Genomic DNA, 21,288 nt, shown 5'->3' with positions numbered 1-21,288 from the left:
ATCCTCAAAATCGTCGTCGGGAAGTTTCAACGGTTGCCGTTGAAACATGCGAGCTTTTGCGTCTTCATCGTCGGCATTTTAATCGTTTGATTTTACCCACCTCTGAATTGTACAAAAAATTATCTGAAATAGCTGATGACAGGACAATGGAAATTGAACATCTGAACAAATTGTCCAAAGAAGAAATTAGAATGCGGAAGAGACGGAGTTCAGAACTCCGTAGATTTCTTATGAGAACAGATGATTTAATGATTGATTTTTCATAAACTATTTATTTTAAATTGTCATATTTAAAAATTTATCAGATTTTGATACAGAAATAAAAAAAATTTTCTATATTTTGCAGTCACTTATGATCATACTGGAATTTACACCTGGTCATGTATATGCTCGTACTTGAATTAATACCTGATCCCATATGATCATATATGACCATACAAAAATGTATGCCTGGTCACCTATGACCGTACTTAAATTCATACCTGGTCACATATGACCACAGTGAAATTTGAAGCTAGTCATGACCATACTGGAATGTATGCCGGGTCACATATAATTGTACTTGAACTCATACGTATGTCTGATCACAAATGACCGGATGTGAATTAATACCTGATCACATATGATCATATATGACCATACAAAAATGTATGCCTGGTCACCTACGACCATATTTAAATTCATACCTGGTCACATATGACCACAGTGAAATTTGAAGCTAGTCATGACCATACTGGAATGTATGCCGGGTCACATATGATTGTACTTGAACTCATACGTATGTCTGATCACAAATGACCGGATGTGAATTAATACCTGATCACATATGATCATATATGACCATACAAAAATGTATGCCTGGTCACCTACGACCATATTTAAATTCATACCTGATCATATATGACCACAGTGGAATTTGAAGTTAGTCACATATGATCAAATTCAAATCCGTACATGACCATACTGGAATGTATGCCGGGTCACATATGATTGTACTTGAACTCATCGTATGTCTGATCACAAATTACCGGATTTGAATTAATACCTGATCACATATGACCACACGTGACCAAGCTCATGACCCAGTGGTTTTAAATTCCCGCCAAAAATCCATTGACTGAACCAGTGACGTTCGAGTAGAATTTCCACAGATGAAACCGAAAAATGGGTAAAGATATAAATAAAAATGTATATCATGTTCGCGTTCAATGGTATATATTTACAATTGAATACATTGAAGGCATTTTAAGCTTGCTACAATGTTTTAGTTTCTTGTTAATTTTTGTTTTGTTCGTGTCGTACAAGACTTATTCGCGCCATTACAAATGCTCTATCATTCATATTTAAATATTTTCTTACAATTCATAGTTGCAGAATAAATTTCTATTATATATTTCTTCAATATTCATTTATTTATTTATTCATCATTAATATTTTTATTCTATATAATTTATTTTGCAACTCGTTGCCATTCTATATCTTTCATGTGTGTGTAATATGGAATGTATTTTTTTTTATTTCTTTGCGCTAGAGCACACTATATATTATATAAACTAACAATTATGATGATTAAAATAACTTGATTCATTTACAACTTGTATTGCTTGTTGTACAACTCCCGAAAAATAAAATAATTATTTTATTAATTCATTTTTTTTTAATACACACTCATTACCCATTAATCAATATAACAATTAATAATTAATAATTATCAAGCCAATTTTTTTTTTTTTAACGCAATCATCAAAGTCATGATTTAAAAAGTTTATAAAAAACAATTATAATAATAAATAAAAAATTACGATATGTTAGTATCACTTTCTAAAAACAAAAAAATATTTTTTTTTAATTATTTATAAAAAAAAAAAAAAGTTAAATAATTCATGACGAAGATGGCGCGAGAATTTTAAAAAAGTCTTTGGTATAAAAATTATTTGGTTTTAATATTTACGTACAATTATTTATAATTTCATACATACATACAATTATTTCGGTAAGTTGCACTTAGCAATTGTTAATTAATTAATTATTTATTTATTTAATATATATTTATTTATATTCATCGATATAAAATAATAATGATAAATCGTTATGACATGATGATAATGATACGTTGATTTTAAGGGCTATATTTTTGCGCGGACAAAAAAAATGAACAATCAACAACAATGACACTCTTAGTATCACACAACAACATCATTATAACAACATTGCGGGGGCACATCTTTAGTACACTGAGCAGAAAAAAATTTATTTTCAAATTTAAATTTTTGATAATTTTAAATTTCGCGGATTATTTAAATTTCAATGGGGGAATTATAGACCGGCGCTGGGATTCGAACCCGAGTTCTACGGAGTAATAGACCTGTGGCTTTCGCACTTCGTCACAATCGTGAATTTTTCATGGATTGTTTTTTGATTGGAAGAAAAAAGAGAAAATAGACGCGGAATAATAAATTGCAATTAAAAAAAAAAGTTTAGAGACTACAGTTGTAAATAGGAATTTTATTAAATTTTTGTGGCAGTAATTTATTTTTAAATTTAAAAATTCGCGGGTCATTTAAATTTCTGTGGCGGATTCTGGTACCGACATTGGGATTTGAACCCGAGTTCTACAGACACTAGATCTACGGCTTTTGCACTTCGATACACTAGTAAATTTATGGTCAATGGATTTTTTATTTAAAAAAAAAAAGCACGGATCTGGAAATAAAGAATTTAAAATTAAAAAAAAAATTCTCAAGTAAAATTTTAAATAAAAATTTTATTGAATTTCTCCGTAGTTTTACGAAAAATTTTTTTGATAAATAATTTAATAAAATTTAATAAATTTGGTAAAGTAATAAAATAATATTTTTTTCACTCAGTGTAATGTAGTTTACATTTTAATATTTATATTTTTAAAAATTATTAATTATCCCTACTAGCCTTCTCTCCTTTATTTAGTTTAATTTTTAAAAAGTTTATTTTAAATATTAAATCGACTAATTCGCTTGATCGTTGTCGCAAAATTTTTAACGTGTTAATTCACTCAAATATTATTATTATTATTATTATTTTTGACTATCCTAAAAAAATTAACCAATCATACGCTCACGATTGTAATAATATTTATTTACTTTTTAAATACTTCGCTTAAAATTTAAACCATCGATCGATCGAAGCCACAATTGTGCGTTTGTCAAGTCTATTTATTTTAAAATTATTATTAATAACAATAATAATTAATTTGTTAATTAAATATGAAATATATTAATATGGGATTAATTAATAAATTTAATTATTCAATAAATTTATTTTATTTTTGATTAAGTCAATTAAATAATTAATAAGTTATAAATAAACAACGATGGCACCACTAGTATTATAAAAGCGTACTACAAATTCAATTAAAAAAAAAAAAAATTATAATACTGTAATTTTTCTAAAAAAAAAAAAATATATTTATTTACAACAATTAATTTAAAATTAATGGGATTATGCATTTCATATGAAAATTTATTCATTTATTTATATATATATATATATATATATATATATATATATATATATATATATATATATTTATATATTTATATATATATAAATTTATGGTAAAGTCAAACATACGATCGATCGACAGCCGCGACAATTTATTTAAAATTATTTTTATTCACATAATTAATCACGTCTATTTAAATATTTATATTTATATTTATATATTTATATATATATATATATTATTTTTTAAATGTCTCAAGTCAAGATTACCCACGTGCATCACGTGTATATATTTTTCACTTAATAAGTCTGTTTAGTATTTTTTAATCATTTTTTTATTTCGGTATAAAATGCCCGCGATTAAATCGTATTATTATAATTATCATTATCATTATTATTACTATTATTATTATTATTATTATTATTATTATTATTATTATTATTTTTATAATTTTGAATCTACGTAGAAATGTTTAATTTTTTATATGCGCGCACATTCATTCGCATTTAATATATTATTTATTTATTATTTTAATAATAATAATATACTTGATTAAATTCTTTTAGTTTTTTTAGAGGCAGGCATAAAATAATAGATTTTTTATAAGACGCGATAACCTTATCGATGATTTTTTTTTATATTTCATTATTTTTATAAGAATTCTATTCAATAAAAATGCGCTGATGTGATTATATCTGATCAGGTTTAAATTCATGTAAGATCAGGCATAAACTCTTATCTGATCATATATGAACTCATATGAAATCCTGATCATATGTAAACTCGTACCTGATCACACATGAATTCATACCCGATCACATATGAACACGCGCCTGATCACATGGAAAGTCATACCTGATCATATGTAAGTTCGTGCCTGATCACGTGTAAACTCATATCTGAACATATGAAAGCTCTTGCCTAATCACATATGAACTCATACTTACAAACGTTACATAGGTATGTATATCTGATCCTACATAACTACATATGATCATATATAAATTTATACGACCTGATCGCATATAAGCCCATATCTGGTCACACATGAACTCATACCTGATCACACATGAGCTCAACCCTGATCATGTGTTCATATATGACCTTATACCTGATCACATACAGCCATACTTAAATTCAAACCTGGTCATATATGATCATATCTGATTATTTATTCCCGCGTATAATTCAAATTCAAATACTCATTAATTATTTGAAATAATAAATTCAAATCATCGACGTTGTCAAAGTTAATAAATATTAAATTGTAATGTATTTAGTTATGACAAACTATTCGGATCCTACTATAAATATTCATGCAAATATTTATATAATTGTTTTAATGATTATGAATTTAAACCGCCCAATTATTAATTATCATAACACGCACACACTCAAAAATTTTTACTCATTTTTTCATTTATATTTAATCGGTAACTAATAAATAAATAACGAGAGTTAATAATTGTGCTTGTGCATACCCACTCTCGTTTTTTAAATATAACTCTCAATAATTTCTCACATTAATTAATTAATTAATTAATTAATAATAATATAATAATGTGTATAAAGTACAGTTGTCCTGTGTTAACATTTTTTTTTTTAATACGAATACTCGATGGTTTTGTTGTATCTTAAATTTCATTTCATCATTTTTCATATGCATATTTGTCTATATATTTAATAAATTATTATTATAATTATTATTATTATTATTTATTATCGTAGATACATAAATATGTAATCAGAGATTGTGTAAAGTATCAAGACTATTTTTTTTTACTTTTATAAACTCGCACTTATTTTACTGTTAAAAAAATTTATATTTTAAATTCAAAATTTAAATCTGAAAATTTTCATTTACTCAATGGCACAATGGAGCCACAATTTAAAAATTATTAATAATTTAAGTGATTATTTTTTTTTGTGCGATTTATGATGCGTGCGCATTTGCATTCTTCAAGTTACACGATTTATAATACAACGGTAATTTTAAAAATAATAATTATCATTATTATTATTATTATATATGATGAAAAAATTTATGATACTAATTTATTATTTAATGATTAAAAAAAAGCAACAAATAAATAATTCAGCCCGATGGAATTATTGTCACTTGGAGTTGCCGTCTTGATTTCTTCATTTTTTTATTTTATTTTTACACGCACTCTTACTTATTTAATTATTATTTTTTATCTATTCTCTCTCCGTTTCCACATTTTGTTAAATCATTTACAATACTAGGAATGCGACTTGATATATTTTTTCACCATTAATTAGCGGTTTCATATTTTTTTTTTTTTTAATATTAATAATAATTAAATTACATTAATATATTAATTATATAAAGCACTGAGTGCTTCCGTTTCTTTAAATATCAATATTTATAAATATATATATAAAGGGGTAAAATGGGCCGCAGACTAAAAAAGAAGTCAGAAATTATTTAGCTGTCCATTTTCCCTCGCGTTATAAATATATGTATATATATATTTGTATAGATATCAATAATTTACTCATAATGAAGTAAATTGATATGAACCTGCCGAGTGATTGCGAGTAAAAACAAAATACCGTTACCCTCACTGCATCGATACTCAAAAAGCGCGGGCGCTTTTAAAATTTATGTATTGTTTTATATTATTAATTACTCCGTAAGTTTTAAATGTACAGCGCGGTACAGTAGCTGCGGTAGACTAGACGTGATGGGGTTGATGATGGCGTGGTAATGATGGCCTGGCTGGTAAATTTGATCAAGATTTCAAACTGTTTGATTCGTCTGGATGCCTCTCCGTGCCAACGGTAAGTAAATTTGAAAATTCCATTTCCAATAATTGTCTTGCCTGTAATTATTTTAATTATTTTTATTTTCCCGCGCTTTTTATTATTCGAATAATTCAAATTTTAAATACATACTTGGGTATTTTGGGTTGGTATTTGTAGAGTAAGTGCAAATGAATTAGCGTCGAAACTGTCGTCCAGTGCAATAAGAGCACCATGAACTCCAGATTCTAGTAAATTGTTCCCGTATTCCTGGAAATTTAAATAAATTTATTAATTTTTAAATTACACCAGATGTTATCTTGATCCCAGACTATTTTTAATTAATTTTTCAAATTTTCCCGCTCTCTGTCAATTGATACCGTCAATTATGGGTGCCTAAGAGAGATCCGAACGAAAATGTAGCCAACGCAACAAATACAAGAAAATTTAAAAGCAAAATTGGTCAATATCAAAGTATATACATTCCACAGCTTATATATTACACTAAATGAAGTACAAATCAAAATAAAAACTCTAAATTGATCATCTTATAACTAATTATGTAATTGTATTTTTATATAAAAAATGTAATTAAAAAATTTATGTATTTGCAAAATTTTTCAAATGGTTTTCTTTAGACTAATTTATTATTAATTACTTTATAACATTTAAGCATTTTATAATAATTTAAAATTATAAAAAAATTTTTTAAATTCCATAATAGCTTAAGACTTGATTACCTAGTTAGTCAGTTCCTACAAAGATTTACTTTACCGACGGTTGAGTTTTTGTTCGATGTGATGTGAATTGTCTCTTTTTTGAAAAATTTAGCTTAGATACTTTTAAAGAGTTTGTTATTCATACTATTTGTTTTTTTCATGTTGGTAACTGGATTTTTGTTCAATTATCACATTTTACGATTGAAGTGTCAGTGTCATATCAATTTAGAGTTTTTATTTTGATTTGTACTTTATTTGGTGTAATATATATACTTTGATATTGACCAATTTTGCTTTTAAATTTTTTTGCATTTGTTGGGTTGGCTACATTTTCGTTCGGATCTCTCTTAGGCACCCTCAATTATTTATCAATAGAGCGGGAAAATTTCAAAATTAGGGAATTCAAATTTAAAAAATGGCGCGCTTGAGTAAAAACAAATTTCGCGGGTTTTTTTTAAGCAAAATAAAAATTTCATGTCAAGATTAAGATTTGTAGAGGTAAGAAATCTATTAGGAATTAATTCAAATAAATTGTGGCAGTTTTTTTAACACTGGGATCAAAATGTCTATAAGATTTTTATAATTTCACAGACGTGTAATTTAAAATGTTAAATTTAAAATAATAAAATACCTTAAGACCAATTGATTGAACCCATCTAATAACACGATCATTACTCCATACTATAACATCAACATTCGCACTCTCAGCCATTCGTCTTCTGTCTTCCAGTTGTTGTCTATCATAATTCAATCGTTTCAAACATGAAATTCCATATTGAAGACTTGTTCTAAAATAAACAAATTTAAATAAATAAAAACTGTATCAATACAGCCGACTTGTCATGAGCCTGATTTAAAACGTAAGGAAATTTTTTTTGTCGCATGGACAGAATCTATCAGGCAACGGAGCATAAAAATGATTGTCCGCAATTGAATATTATCAATGGGTCTGTTGTTGGAAATGAAGACTGTCTTTATTTGAATGTTTATACACCGAAAGTAATTGCAATAAGTGTAGCATCTAAAGTCGATGATTAGATTTTATTACTAACTTTTTTTTATTTACTTTAGATCTGGGACACAAAGTTACGGCCGGTAACGGTTTGGATTTACGGAGGAGGTTTTGAAAGCGGGTTCAGTAGTCCCGAGTCATATGGGCCCGATTTTTTAATTGAAGAAGACATGGTGGTCGTTGCGATGAATTATCGCCTTGGAGCATTGGGGTTCCTGTCTCTCAATCACAGAAATGCTACCGGGAATGCCGGCTTGAAGGACCAAAACTTTGCGCCTCAGTGGGTTAGACAAAATATCAATAATTTTGGTGGAAATCCTAAGAGAGTTACGATTTTTGGACAGAGTGCTGGTTCTGTTTGTACTTTGTACCATGTGCTTTCTGATTCATCAGCTGGATTATTCCAATCAGCGATAGCTATGAGCGGATCTCCTTTGAATCGCTGGGGGTTCATTCCTCTACCCGAAGCAGTATCTCGCGGTTTCGCTATTGGTAGATACCTCGGAATAGATACAACAGACGCGTCATTAATGTTGCAAAAATTTTACACTTTTTCTGCAGATGATTTTGTCCTGGCTGTCGCCAATCTCGCAAACGCAAGTATTTTCACTTATAGTCGCGTCTAAAGGAACCAAAGTAATTTAGTAAATTTTCCAATTGGTTTTCGTGCCCTACATGACCCCGACAATTGAAGATCCTGAAATAGCAGGGTCTCCATTTCTTACCAAATGTTCGGTAGATAAATTTATTACCGGGAATTTTAGCCAGGTGCCGATTATGATGGGAATGACGCACACAGAAATACTGTCATACATCGGATTTAGTAAGATTTAGTAAGCTTCAATGGGTTTTGTCTAAACAAAATATCAATTTCGCGAGGAGAGACTTATAAAATACAGGCTTATGGTGCAACAAAGTCGACTGTAAATAAACAAATGGTGTATCCATGAATATTTAATTTTAAAAAAATACAAACCTGTGGAAACTGTCAACCATTCTCAGCTGACCACGTAAGTCCTTTTTGTTAAGATGATCAAGCATCCGTGCATCGACAAGGCACTCCATGAACGTTGATCTGTACTGCGGTAACCCAAGACTCGGTAACCAGACGTTGCCGATCCATTCATGGTTCATGTCACCAAAGGCCAATGTCGTGCGCGAGGTCTTAGGAGCCGATGGGCTGGTCAGCGACACCATTTCTTGAATTGCCAGTCGTAATTTCAGTCGATGCAACGGATTGCTAATTCCTATTTCGCGCTGTATCTCCGTGTCACTCAGAGCGCTCATTATAGCACCACTTTTAACATTTGCGCGACATGCAGCGACGTACCAAGCGGGCATACCGACCCACAGTTCCAGCCAGGCGACAATTGTCGGTCCATTCCATAGTCCGAATGGCGTTCCGGCTTTCATTGCCTCTGCCAGTAGTTCATGTCGCGACGAATCCAACATGCTGTTACAGAATAATTATAATTTATTTATTCATTGATATATCTATCATATATTTAAGTAAATAATTAACCTTTTCTTTTTCCTACGATCAAAATCAGTCTTACTGCCACTCAATTGTGTCCCAACTACAGTGACACTGTCACCATAATCTGGATCTGCTGGTGTACTCGCGCCACCAGGACCAAATCCAGCCATATCAGCTCCCATTGAATTGTCCTTGGATTTAATCTGAAATTTATTTATTGATTAATTAAAAATTAAAGTGGAAAAAAAATCAACTGATACCTTGTCCTTTTTACTGAAGAATCTTCCAAGACTACTTTTGATTCCCTTCTTTTTCTGAGCAGCAGCAACAGCGGCAGCAGTAGCAGGGCTCATGCCGCTGGCCTGCATTTGCAAGTGAGAACTTGACAGCTGACCCAGTGGTAAACCAACACCTGGATGACTCATTCCACTGGAGGACATTCCGATGTAGTTGTTTTTGTGTAAACTGTCCTGGCTGCTATGACGTGAAGACAACGGTGAAGGTGGTGTCCCACAATTCAGCGTGCCGTTGTTATGATGCCCATGCCTGCTAAGCATGTAGCACTAATCTAGTCTCTAGTTCTATTTCTATGCCTACTTCTAATTATTATAAGCTACTTTTGTCTAGTTCTAGGTTAGCGGATTAAAGTAAATAATTAGAGGATTAGTGCGAACCTGTGGGTCGGATAACCGGCATTGGGAAATCCGGTATGACCTGTGCGTCTCCGTAATTCTTCTTGGCTGTGCGCTAGTGCCTGGACGACACGTTCGAGTCTTATGGATCTGGCTGTTGATGGAGATGCTGCGTCATTATTCATACTTAGCCCGCTGTTCATTCCACCGCCCATGCTACCGTCGCGCTCGTTAACGGAGTGCAATTCTTCACCTGACAGCTGTAACTATAAATATATTGTCCTTTGTGTTTATACGTTTTATATATATGTCTGTATATATTTATATAAATCAGGATTACCCAGAAAAAAAATAAGGTTTTTTTTAATTTTCAAAAATTTCCCGGGATTTTTAACGTGTAAATTTTTTATGAAAAGTAAATTATCTGAAAACTTGACATCAAAAATGCCTTTTCAAATATGATTTTTAAAAGATTCAAAATTTTAATGGAAAATTATTCATCTAATAAATTGACATCAAAATATTGATTTTTATTTAATTTTCTGAAAAAACTGATTTTTAAAAATTTTCCGGGATTTTTAAAAAATATGAAATTTTTATGGAAAAAAAATTATTATCTACAAACTTGACATCAAAATATTTTCCAAAATCTAGATTTTTGAAGTAAAACAAAAATTGAATCTCCCGCAAGTTCTAAAAAATTGAAACTTTTCATCCGATTAAAAAAAAAAATTAATAAATTTTTTTCGCGCCACCCCAACATTAATAAAATTATCAATTTAACACAATATGTACTGACTAACATTAACATGCACTTGTATTAAGCGTGAGTGTCGCATTCAGCAAATAAATCCACACATCCACACAAATATAATCTCCCATTCTGTTTATTTATTATCACATGTGTGATTGAATATAAATAAATAAACAAATAAAAAAAAAAAAATTACAATAACAGTGTGTTGGTTTAAGAATTCGGTGAAGAGGAAATGTCTGACGCTTGTGTGCGAGCTGTAATTAATTGAAGAGAGAGAGAGAGAGAGAGTGAGTGTGAGTGAGTGATAGTGAGAGTGAGTGGGAAATGAACACGAACCTGGCTGGCAGGCAAAGACTCAGACAGTTGTCCCGATGGGCTAGCCAATGAAGATGCATATTGATGAAGATGCGCAGGTGACATTGAGGCTGGTGCCTGTAACAACCCATACCCATCCCAAAAGGTTTTATGAATCCTTAAGGACAACAAAAAGGACATTCACTCTTGCAATTAACACACATTCCTATTGACAGTCGTGAATAAAACCGTAAATCTATTGGATAGGATCAGGATTAGGACTAGGATCAGAACCAGGACTAAAACCAGGACCCGGACCAGGACGAGGACTAGGAGTGTTGGCAATAACATCAACTGATGATTAAAAATGAATTTGAAATAAAATATCTTACAGTATGATATTTATGGAGATAATCGCGATTGGGACTGTGATGAGATTTGGGTGTTGACCGACCGCTCAGTGGTGGAGAAGCACGCTCGTGACTACGACCACGTGACAATAGGTTCATGTGCTCCAGACTACCTACTCGTGATTCTAATTCTTCGGCACGTGCTTCGGTACTCTGTTTCTCTTCTTGTATCAATCGTATCTCGATGTTTATTGCGTCGAGTTGCTCTTGGAGAATCATCGCGAGTGTCTGGGCGTCTGTTTGATCAGATGGGCTGATCATGTCTGCAGCTGAGCTGAACAAACTTTCGTTGTCGCCGTCTACTTCTGCATCGCTTGATACGTCAAATGCTTGCTGTACATTTGCCAGCACGTGGGCTTGCTGTAATTTTTCCCACTCTTGTTCTGCTAATGTGCGAGCTACGTAACTCTGAAATTCATTTTTGTTATTATTATTTAACGAGCTGGGAATTTTATTTTAAATTTCACTCAATTACGCGCCAATTTTTGACTGTTTGAATTTTTAAAAATAAGAGTAGAAAATTTTATGGTCTGTTCGGATTCTTCACTCGGCGCACTGGGCGCTTGCAATATACCCGGGAAAATTTTTAATTCATAATTAAATTTAATTAGTAGAAAAAAAGTGAATTACCAATTAAAAAAAAAATGTATTAATTATCAGTGTATTGATTAAAGTTAAATTTAAGTAAAACGAATCTTACTATTACAAATCGATCATTAATTAATAGAAATTAATGTTAATTTCGTGTGCGAAAAAAGCATCAAATTACCCTGGAGTGGCGGATCCGAACACACCAATAGAAATAAAACAACAAAAAATATATAACTAATGAATTATTTTAAATATATATATATACATATGTATAAATATATTTAAAATACATATGTATATATATATTTAAAATAATTCATTAATTTACTTTTCTCTACTAATTAAATTTAATTATGAATTAAAATTTTCCCGGGTATATTGCAAGCGACCCAGTGCGCCGAGCGGAGAATCCGAACAGACCATTAGATTTTTACTTAAATACGCGCCATTTTTTAAATTTCTTATTAAAAAAAAAAAAAAAAAAAAAACTAATATATGGATGATAAATTTCTAAAGAAAATGAATCGAAGGTTTCGATTGACGGCATAAATAAAAAAAAAATCTGATGTCAACATAACAGCGAGTATCATTGAAAGATAAATTATTATTATTTTCAAACATTACCTTTGCGGAATCATCATCAATAATCCGTTTACCAGTAGCACGTCTTGGTAATGAATGAGTATCAAAGCTACTGTGACTAGCACTTCTGGAAGATGACGCTGGTTCAACTAACGTCACGGCATTTGGTGATAAACTACGTGTCAGTGCATCAGTCTGTTGAATATTAAATGCTATTTCTTGCTGCAACATTTGACGTTTGACGCTGTCTATTTCTAATCTCGCTTTAGTCAATTCTTTAATCAATTCATCTTTTTCATTTTGCAAATCTTCAGCTATTTTACGCATTTTTTCCAAGTTTTGGGTCAGCGCATTTTTCTCCTCCAGTGCGTGCATTCTTTCTTTCAAATGCACTTGCAGTCTTTCATTTGATTCTAGCAAATCAAAAATTATATATAATAAATGCAAGTATTTATTATTTTTATTTATCAATTTTCGAAAATCGGGCCGACACCAATAACTTTCCTTTTTTCAAAAATTTTAAATTTTAGGCGGGAAGTTTCAAAAAATTAGTCAAGATTCTACTGCGCAATTTTTATTGAAAACTTTTTTTTTTATTTCATTAAAAAAGTTTTTTGAAAATTATTTTAAAAAAATCAATTAATATTTCTTTCAAAAATCATTTTACAAAAGATTTTTAAAAAAATCGATTGAAAATTTTTTACAAAAATTCTTTTCAAAAAATTCTTTTAACGAGTCTTTTAAAAATAATTTTAAAAAAATCTTCTAAATGAGTCTAGCAAATTAAAAATTAAAAACTAAATAATTTTTATTTAAAATTTATAATTAAAATTAAATTACCTGACAATAATTTATCAACAGTACTGCTTAGCCGTGTATTGTGCTCTTCATTCATCTTCAAACGCTGATTAAGACGCATCACCTCTCCATTCTTTTCTTCTAATTGAGTTTCCAGTCTTTGTATTCTATCCTCAGCGCTGCCATGTTTTTCTTGCGCCTGCTTATTTAATACATCACAAATCTGTTCTTTATTATTAAATATCATAACTCATTATCTTTCATTTTTAATTAATCATTTAATCAGTAATTAATTGATTAATTAACTAATAATAGGCAGGCTCATATTTTTTTAAACGAAATCAAAAAATGATAAAATGAAAGAATGAAATATGAAAATGAACAATTTTCTTTCTTTCTTTTTTTTTTTATCTATGTGGCGATATATGAATTCCCTGCGTACCTGGTTGGGCCTCCTCACCTGCGTCAGTGCCTCCATCCTCTGCTTCAATTGTTCCTCCATCTCAGGTAATTTAGCATACTGCGCTAACTTTTGTTCTGCGAGTTCTAATTTTTCTTGGATTGCTGCGATTTTCTTTTCTTGTAACTGGAAAAAATTTTTTTTTTTACTCAAGCCCGGTTTTAAAATTCAAAATTAAATAAATACCTTGAGCTGATCTTCCTTGTGCTTTAATTCTTGTTCGAGTTTTTCATTCAAATCATGCACGCTGGTAGATTCCCGCTGCGCATTCAAATATCTTTTTTCCAGAGTCGCTATTCTCTCTTCCTGGTCTTCTTTCTGAGCGACATTTTCTCTCAGGTCGCGTTGCAATTTATTATTCGCTTCTTGGGTCTTCATAAACTCTTTTTGTGTCTTATTCAAAGTCTCTTCTAACTCAGCAACACGCCCGCTGAGCTCTCCTACCCTTCGTTGCCACGTGGCGATTTCTGAATTCTAAAATTTTTTTGCACCATTAGAACAATCGTTAATTTTTTTTAAATTTTACTCAACATACTGTTCAAAAGTAGTGTCTTCACATTGTGCGTTTAAAAGTGTGCGATATCGTGTCCGTGTATTTTTTTTTATAAAGAAAAAAATTTTTTTTTTATTCTTTTTGGATTAATCGCCATGTTCGGCAATACGGGAAGTGTTACACGTAAATAATAAATATAAATATTAATTATTCTTATTTAAATTTTAAATTATAATCATTCCATCACATGCTCTATATATTTAGGTATTTATATATTTTTATTATTATTTCATTTTTATTATAAATAGTAATTAAATAAAAAAAAAAATAAAAATTCTATTGTGCAATTTCTATTTAAAAAAAAATCTTTTAAAAACTCTTTTTAAAAAATCTTTTCGAAAATTCTTATCAATAAATCTTATCAAAATTCTTTTTAAAAAATATACTCAGAATTTTTTCAAAAATTATTCTCAATAAATTTTTTCAAAAAATCTTATCAATCAATCTCTTAAAAATTCTTTTGAAAAAATTTTTCAAAAATCCTACTTAAAAAATATTTTGAAAAAATCTTTCGAAAATCTTTTTCAATAAATCTTTTCAGAATTCTTATAAAAAAATCTTTTAAAAATCCTACTTCATAACTCTTTTCTCAAAATTTTTTCAAAAAAATTTCTTTAAAAAAATTTTTTTTAGTTCTTTAAAAAAAAAAAAAAATAGTACATGCACTTGGACTTAAAATAATATCTTTGAGCACTGTACACATTAAATAAGATCGTGTACCTGTGTATGGAATGACACTGACATAAATAAACCAAACGATTAAAATAATAAATTTATTCCTCTGGAAAACTACCGAGGACCGACACGGACTTTTCTCCCCGTCATACCTGCTTATCAAGGGTAGCCTGCAAATCGACAGCAACTGGATCCTCATCAATAGCATCGCCGTTGCTGAGTCTACTTTCATCCTCGACAGTCTCCACAGTCTTCTCCTCAGCAATATCATGATCACTTTGATCACCTACTCGTTTACTCGGTTCATGTTCACCTTCCTCCAGAGTTATTGTCTCCTGATCCTCATTCTGTCCCATCATATAATACGATATTCAAAATTTAACCAACCGTTTACTTAAAACTGATGATTTAAACCCAAAAACCAACATTACATCCCAACACCTTGGTCTTGATTTTTTTATTTCTTCATTTACATGTTCAATGCTCAATTTATTTGTTAATTATCATGATCACACATGCGCATTTATGAAAATAATTTAAAAAATAAAATAAAGTGACTCTATGAGACGTAGCTATGATTCATGCAAAATGAAATCGTAATAACATGCAAGCACAACCCGCTTCCATTGCCTTACATTTATTATTTATTAGTACATGCGGAAGGTTATTGCCCGTATTAATATGAATTTTAATGTTAATTTAGTATTTTTATGTCAATAGAACCGCAACCGATTGGCCAAAAAAAATGATTGTGAATAATGATGCTGATGAATTGTTTTAAATATTGTGCTATGGGTGTATGAGTGTAATTAAAATTGTTTTCATGATTACTGTCATGTGTCAGGTATGTAAGCAATGATACCTTGTTTTGCAATTGTTGCTGCTGTTGTTCGTCCAATTGCCCATTTTCTTTGGGTTTATCTTCCAGAGTTTTTAATGATGAGGATGACGAACCGGGTTGATAACCGGCGGCTTTATATTGCTGTAACTGTTGGTTTAAATGAATTAATATATAAATATACATGAGACTATCTATTGAGAAAATCTTAGTCTTCTTCCCCATCTGTTCAAGAGTTATTGGAGCTTAAAGACGAATTTATACAAAATTTCAAGATCTTTTTACTTTTCCATCGAAACTATTAGACTTATCGGAAAATGTCATAGGACCTTTTTTGTAGACAATTTTATTCCCTACAAATTATCTCTAATAAACTTTTTCAAAATTCCGCATTGTTTTCTAGTTATTGTCATTTAAATGTCAAGATCTGGAAATCGATCAGAACACTATTTTTTTAAGAGATTGACATTAAAATGTAAATAACTAGAAAACAAAGCGGAATTTTGAAAAACTTTATCAGAGATAATTTGTCAGAAATAAAATTTTCTACAAAAAAGGTTCTTTGACATTTTCTGATAAGTCTAATAGTTTCGTTGGAAAATTAAAAAGATCTCGAAATTTACTGGAAATTTAACTTCAAGCTCCGATAACTTTTGAACAGATGAGTTTATCAAAAAATGATAAGAGACTTTTTTTGTAGAGCGTTCAATTCTCTACAAAGTTATAACTCGAGCTTATCTGTACAATAAGCCATTACCGAGGTAAAAAATTCCAAACTTAAATTTTTTTCTATTTTATTTAAATAGGAAATAAAAAAATGTGAAAAAAAATAGTCGATTTTTTTGGATCAGTCTAATATATATTTATATATACATATATAAGTTGAGTATTTTATTTACCTCATCTTTGGTCCGCGCAAGTTCTTCCTCCAGGCTTGTATTTCTTTCTAGCGCGACTCTTAATCGTTCTCGGACCTACGTTAAAATAAACAAAATAAGTTTTATAAAAATTACGTGACGCTAAGTAAAGACAAATAATAATAATAATAATAACACTAGGTAAAAACAGACCTTTTCATCCAAAGCCTTGTGATGCTCGAAGAGACTCTTGAGTGCCTTGAGTACCTCGACCTCGGACGACACTCCGGATTGTGCAGCCGCTTGTCTCTTCACCACCGTCATCCTGAGAGATCTTTCGTGTCTTGATACTAGACATTCCAGATGTTCAAGTAGTAGCTGTTTAAATTATTTTTATAAGTAATATGTAATAACAATTACTTTATTTATGTAAATATATATAGAAAATTATTATTATTATCATACCCGAGTGTTATTACGTTCTGCTTTCAATTCCGATATTTCTTCTTCACGCTCAAGTATACTTTCACGTGCTGCTGATAATTCTTTCGTCAGTTGAGAAAATTCCTGTCAAGAAAAAATAATCAATTTTTTCATTTAAAATGGAGCGAAAAAAATGGAAAGTAGATTTTTTAAAAACAGTTTTAAAGTTTTAAGTCTTCATAGAATTAATAAAATGGTTTTCTAAATGTACTTTTTGTAGAAATCAATTAAATTGTTCGATTAGAAAGTTTGAAGAGAAATTAGCTACCAAACTAGAATTTTTTAAATTTTTGATTCCTATAATTTTTATAACAAGTCTATAAATGATCAATTTTTAAAAATTTTTAAAATTCGCGGTTTTTAAAAACCAATTAATAGAATTATAATTTATATTTTTGTAAACATTCAAATATTTTGAGACAAAACTGATAAATTTTGAAAATTTTGAAAATTCGCGGCTTAAAAAAATGAATTGTTAATATCCCAATTTTTATTTTGGTAAAAATTCCGGTATTTTGAGATCAAACTGATAAATTTTAAAAATTCGCGGTCTCAAAAAATTAACAGACTGCATTCAAATTTTTATTCTCGTAAAAATTCAAATATATTCAGATAAAACTGATAATTTTGCAAAATGTATACAAATAGATATATAAAAATTCATATATTTTTAAATAAAACTCATAATTATTCGAAATTCGCGGTCTCAAAAAATTAATAGAAATTATGATACTGATTAGCCGACGTCCAATAATTTTTGGACTTCTTTTTAAACAACAAATTATAAAAAAATAAATATTTTAAAAAATTGCACCTGTAGTTTTTGAAATTTTCTACATGTGCATATTTTTAGTTTTCGTTTTTTTTGTAATTTATTTACTGAAAAAAAAAAAAAAATCAAAAAATTACTAATTGTCTGTTAACTTAAGGATCATATAAAAATTTGGTAAAAATTTATATATATTGTCATAAATCTTATAAATTTTCTATCCCTATCAATTTCAGAGCCCGCTCTTCTAATTATCTCAGAGTTTGTCAACCCCAGGACCAAAACTACGACTACAAAATCGCAAAAAAAAACTTCATCTCATTAAATAAAATAACATAAAATAAAACAATAGGTTTATATTTATATATATCGTAGTACGATTGACAGTAATAAAAGTTGTTGGTACAACTTTAGTGTAATCGGAGATAAAAAGAGAAGGAGATAAAGCAGCGATAGAAGTAACGTGGAGTATAAGGTGAGGTTCATTCATGCGCCCGGGGTCGTCGCCGACGAGAGTAGACGACAGCAGACGAGTAAACCGTCGAGTAGGTGGTTGTACTAGTGGTGGTTGTGGTAGTAGGCTATTGATCGGTCAGTTTCTCTCTTGCGTACAACCAATCATCTCATTTACCCGACGTCGCACGCACCGCACACCTCAACCGTGCTCTCTATAATCACCGTCGTACCGTCAACGACTCACCTCACCTATCCGCCGTCACCGTAACCATCGCCGTTGCCTTTATCCTCGCCGTAGGTTCTAACCACACGCGTTTACATATTTTACATACATATATATATATAAATATATACTCAATCTTACAACTTTTTAACGCCCTCACATCTTCATATGTAATCATGTATGTATTCATAATAAATAATTGCATAATTATTTCGTCATATATATCATACATTTATATACATACACATATATATTATACATATATACATATGTATATATTTATATTGGTATTTAATTTCACGTATTGTATACAATTGCATTCATTCGTCGGTGGTATCACGACCACCCGCAAAACCCCCCACGTGCTCATGATGATATGACGTTTTTTTTCCTATCCCACTGCATTACAATCTACTATTTAATTCCAACATTCCATTTTTAAAAATATGCCCCGAGCTACATTACATGCAACAAAAAAAAAGAAAGATAACATTGCAACGGATTCTGCAGAGCGTGATTGCGACAGCGTTTTATCTTTAGGTAAAATAAAGAGTACTTTCAAAATTAATGAGGATGCTAATGAAAAAAATATTAAGTAAATGTGCTAAGTACCTGAGGAACGTTGGCATTTATTTGTCTATTGAGAGCATCGCGTTCTTTTTCGACTTCTTGAAGCCTGACTTCGGCCTCTTGAAGTCTCTCCTGGCTCTCGCGGAGTGAGTCCATGAGTTTGTCCCGTTCGTCGAGCATGGAGACCATGAGCTGCTCGAAGTTAGCATCTTCACCAGAGAACTGTGAGCTTCTCTGGCTGATGCTGTCCTCAGCGATCGTTGGCATCACATCGCACATCATATTCCACATTTTGATAACTCAGGACATACGCACAGACACACAACTAATTATTTAAATAATAAATACGTCACAGTACGTTTAGCTTTTAAATAAACATGTAATTCATTAATTGTCTATCTCTATATGACCAATACGTCATTGGTTAAATTCTTGTGTCTCTGTTGAATAAATTGAAGAAATAAAAGGGATCTTGAGTGTCTGCTGCCGGTGATGTTCAATACTATTACAATTACCACTCGACGTTATTAATTTTACACCGACTTTTGATGATTCCGATGATGATGATGATGATGATGATGATTTATCAGTGACTGTGATTAAATCTGATGTAAAATCTTGATGGATTTGCCAACTGATGATCCAATCGCCCATCTTTTACTGCCCACTTTACAACAAAATTAATTTTTATTACTTTTCACACAACATTTATACATATATGTATGTACATATATATTTTATTAGAAATTACAAGTAAATAAATCTCTTCTTTACATAAGACACCACACCTACTGCAATCACACACTGATTTTTTTCTAATCTCAATTATCTACAAAATAAAAAGAAAAAAAAATTAATTGATAAAAAAAAAAAATTACAAAATCTGTCACCGATACCCGGGGCAAAAAAAATTTTTTTATCAGATGAAATTTAAATGGAGTGAAAATAAAAAATAAAGTGACAGATTTTTGGAGTAATTACTGATGAAAGTAAAATTTTTGTATATGTTTACTAATTACATTACAATGGGGGGTAGTAATGAAAATATATATGTTAAATTTAGTATATATATATATATATATATATATATATATATATTTATATACAGATATATGTGAATGTAACTCACAGCAGAGACGTGTGCTCTCGTTCGTTATGAATAGCGGGTTTTAAAAAATATTTATAAATATATGGATATTTATAAAATAATAAAATTAATTTATGATATAATAATAATAATATATGAAAAAAAAAAAAAACTTATTTATATAAAGTAAATGTGGCGGTATCCGGTCACGTTATCACGGTAAAAACCGCGGAAAACCGCGCAACTGACACACCTACAGGTATTACTACCGCCCAGTCTTCTACACTACTCCATTTTCAATACCGCGACGGCCATCTTGGTTATTGTGTATGCGCGTGTGTGACGTAAGGGGTAAAGAGACAAATACACGACGATTTTACACGAGACATTACGATTTTAAACGGGAATTTACGAATTTTTACGTAAATTCTTTTGGCGGTAAATTTGAAATTTGAAATTTTTATACTTAAGATAAATGACATTTATTTAATTTTTCTTTTACTCACAGAAATTAATGGACCTTTGGGCTCTTGGTCAATTATTTTGTAGTTTGAAAAATAATTTTTGCAACAGAGACAATGCGAATTAACGCGGGAATTTACGAATTTTAATATAAATGCTTTTGGCGGTAAATTTAAAACTTTAATTTTTGATAAACGGGATCTAGATTTTTTTTGCTTTAAAAAATTAATACAAGTTTTGGAGCATGTATAATTAATTTGTAATTTAAAAAATAATTTTTAAATGAAAAATTCAAATTTTTTAATTTTTATTAAAATAAAATTTTATTTAATTCAG

The 21,288-nt window shown here is 30.1% G+C and overlaps 1 protein-coding gene across 10 annotated transcripts; it reads right to left on the bottom strand.

The window, feature by feature from the left end:
- Positions 1–3,579: 3,579 nt before the first annotated feature.
- Positions 3,580–20,800, bottom strand: LOC103580379 (liprin-alpha-1). Of its 10 annotated transcripts, none has more exons than XM_008562104.3 (21): positions 20,533–20,795; positions 20,155–20,232; positions 19,446–20,070; positions 17,368–17,469; positions 17,116–17,280; positions 16,945–17,019; positions 16,070–16,195; positions 15,360–15,554; positions 14,166–14,453; positions 13,980–14,105; positions 13,562–13,742; positions 12,764–13,134; positions 11,531–11,956; positions 11,181–11,276; positions 10,130–10,353; positions 9,716–10,004; positions 9,501–9,658; positions 8,955–9,431; positions 7,598–7,754; positions 6,401–6,517; positions 3,581–6,327 (listed from the first exon to the last, which is right to left on the bottom strand). In XM_008562104.3, exons 3-21 carry the CDS (start codon positions 19,692–19,694, stop codon positions 6,238–6,240), a joined length of 3,912 nt encoding a protein of 1,303 aa, XP_008560326.1. In that variant the 5' UTR covers positions 19,695–20,070; positions 20,155–20,232; positions 20,533–20,795; the 3' UTR covers positions 3,581–6,237. The 10 variants fall into 10 exon arrangements, with proteins under 10 accessions (XP_053598939.1, XP_008560326.1, XP_053598935.1 ...); XM_053742960.1 differs by having other exon boundaries at positions 13,562–13,718; positions 13,962–14,105; positions 20,533–20,794; XM_053742963.1 differs by having other exon boundaries at positions 11,666–11,956; positions 20,533–20,794.
- Positions 20,801–21,288: the final 488 nt, after the last annotated feature.

Source organism: Microplitis demolitor, chromosome 2 (genome assembly GCF_026212275.2).
Source record: "Microplitis demolitor isolate Queensland-Clemson2020A chromosome 2, iyMicDemo2.1a, whole genome shotgun sequence".
In the NCBI taxonomy this organism is placed as follows: domain Eukaryota; kingdom Metazoa; phylum Arthropoda; class Insecta; order Hymenoptera; family Braconidae; genus Microplitis; species Microplitis demolitor.
Note: the sequence above shows the minus strand (reverse complement) of the source record. Positions and strands in the feature narration are given on the sequence as shown.

Bases quoted from the DNA above. Each gene is read 5' to 3' on its own strand.
- LOC103580379 (XM_008562104.3), bottom strand. From the start codon at position 19,694: ATGTGGAATATGATGTGCGATGTGATGCCAACGATCGCTGAGGACAGC. The intron at 15,555-16,069 runs GTATCATTGCTT...ATGATGGGACAG, and splicing joins AGCAACAATTGCAAAACAAG to AATGAGGATCAGGAGACAAT. The intron at 9,432-9,500 runs GTTAATTATTTA...ATTCTGTAACAG, and splicing joins GATCGTAGGAAAAAGAAAAG to CATGTTGGATTCGTCGCGAC.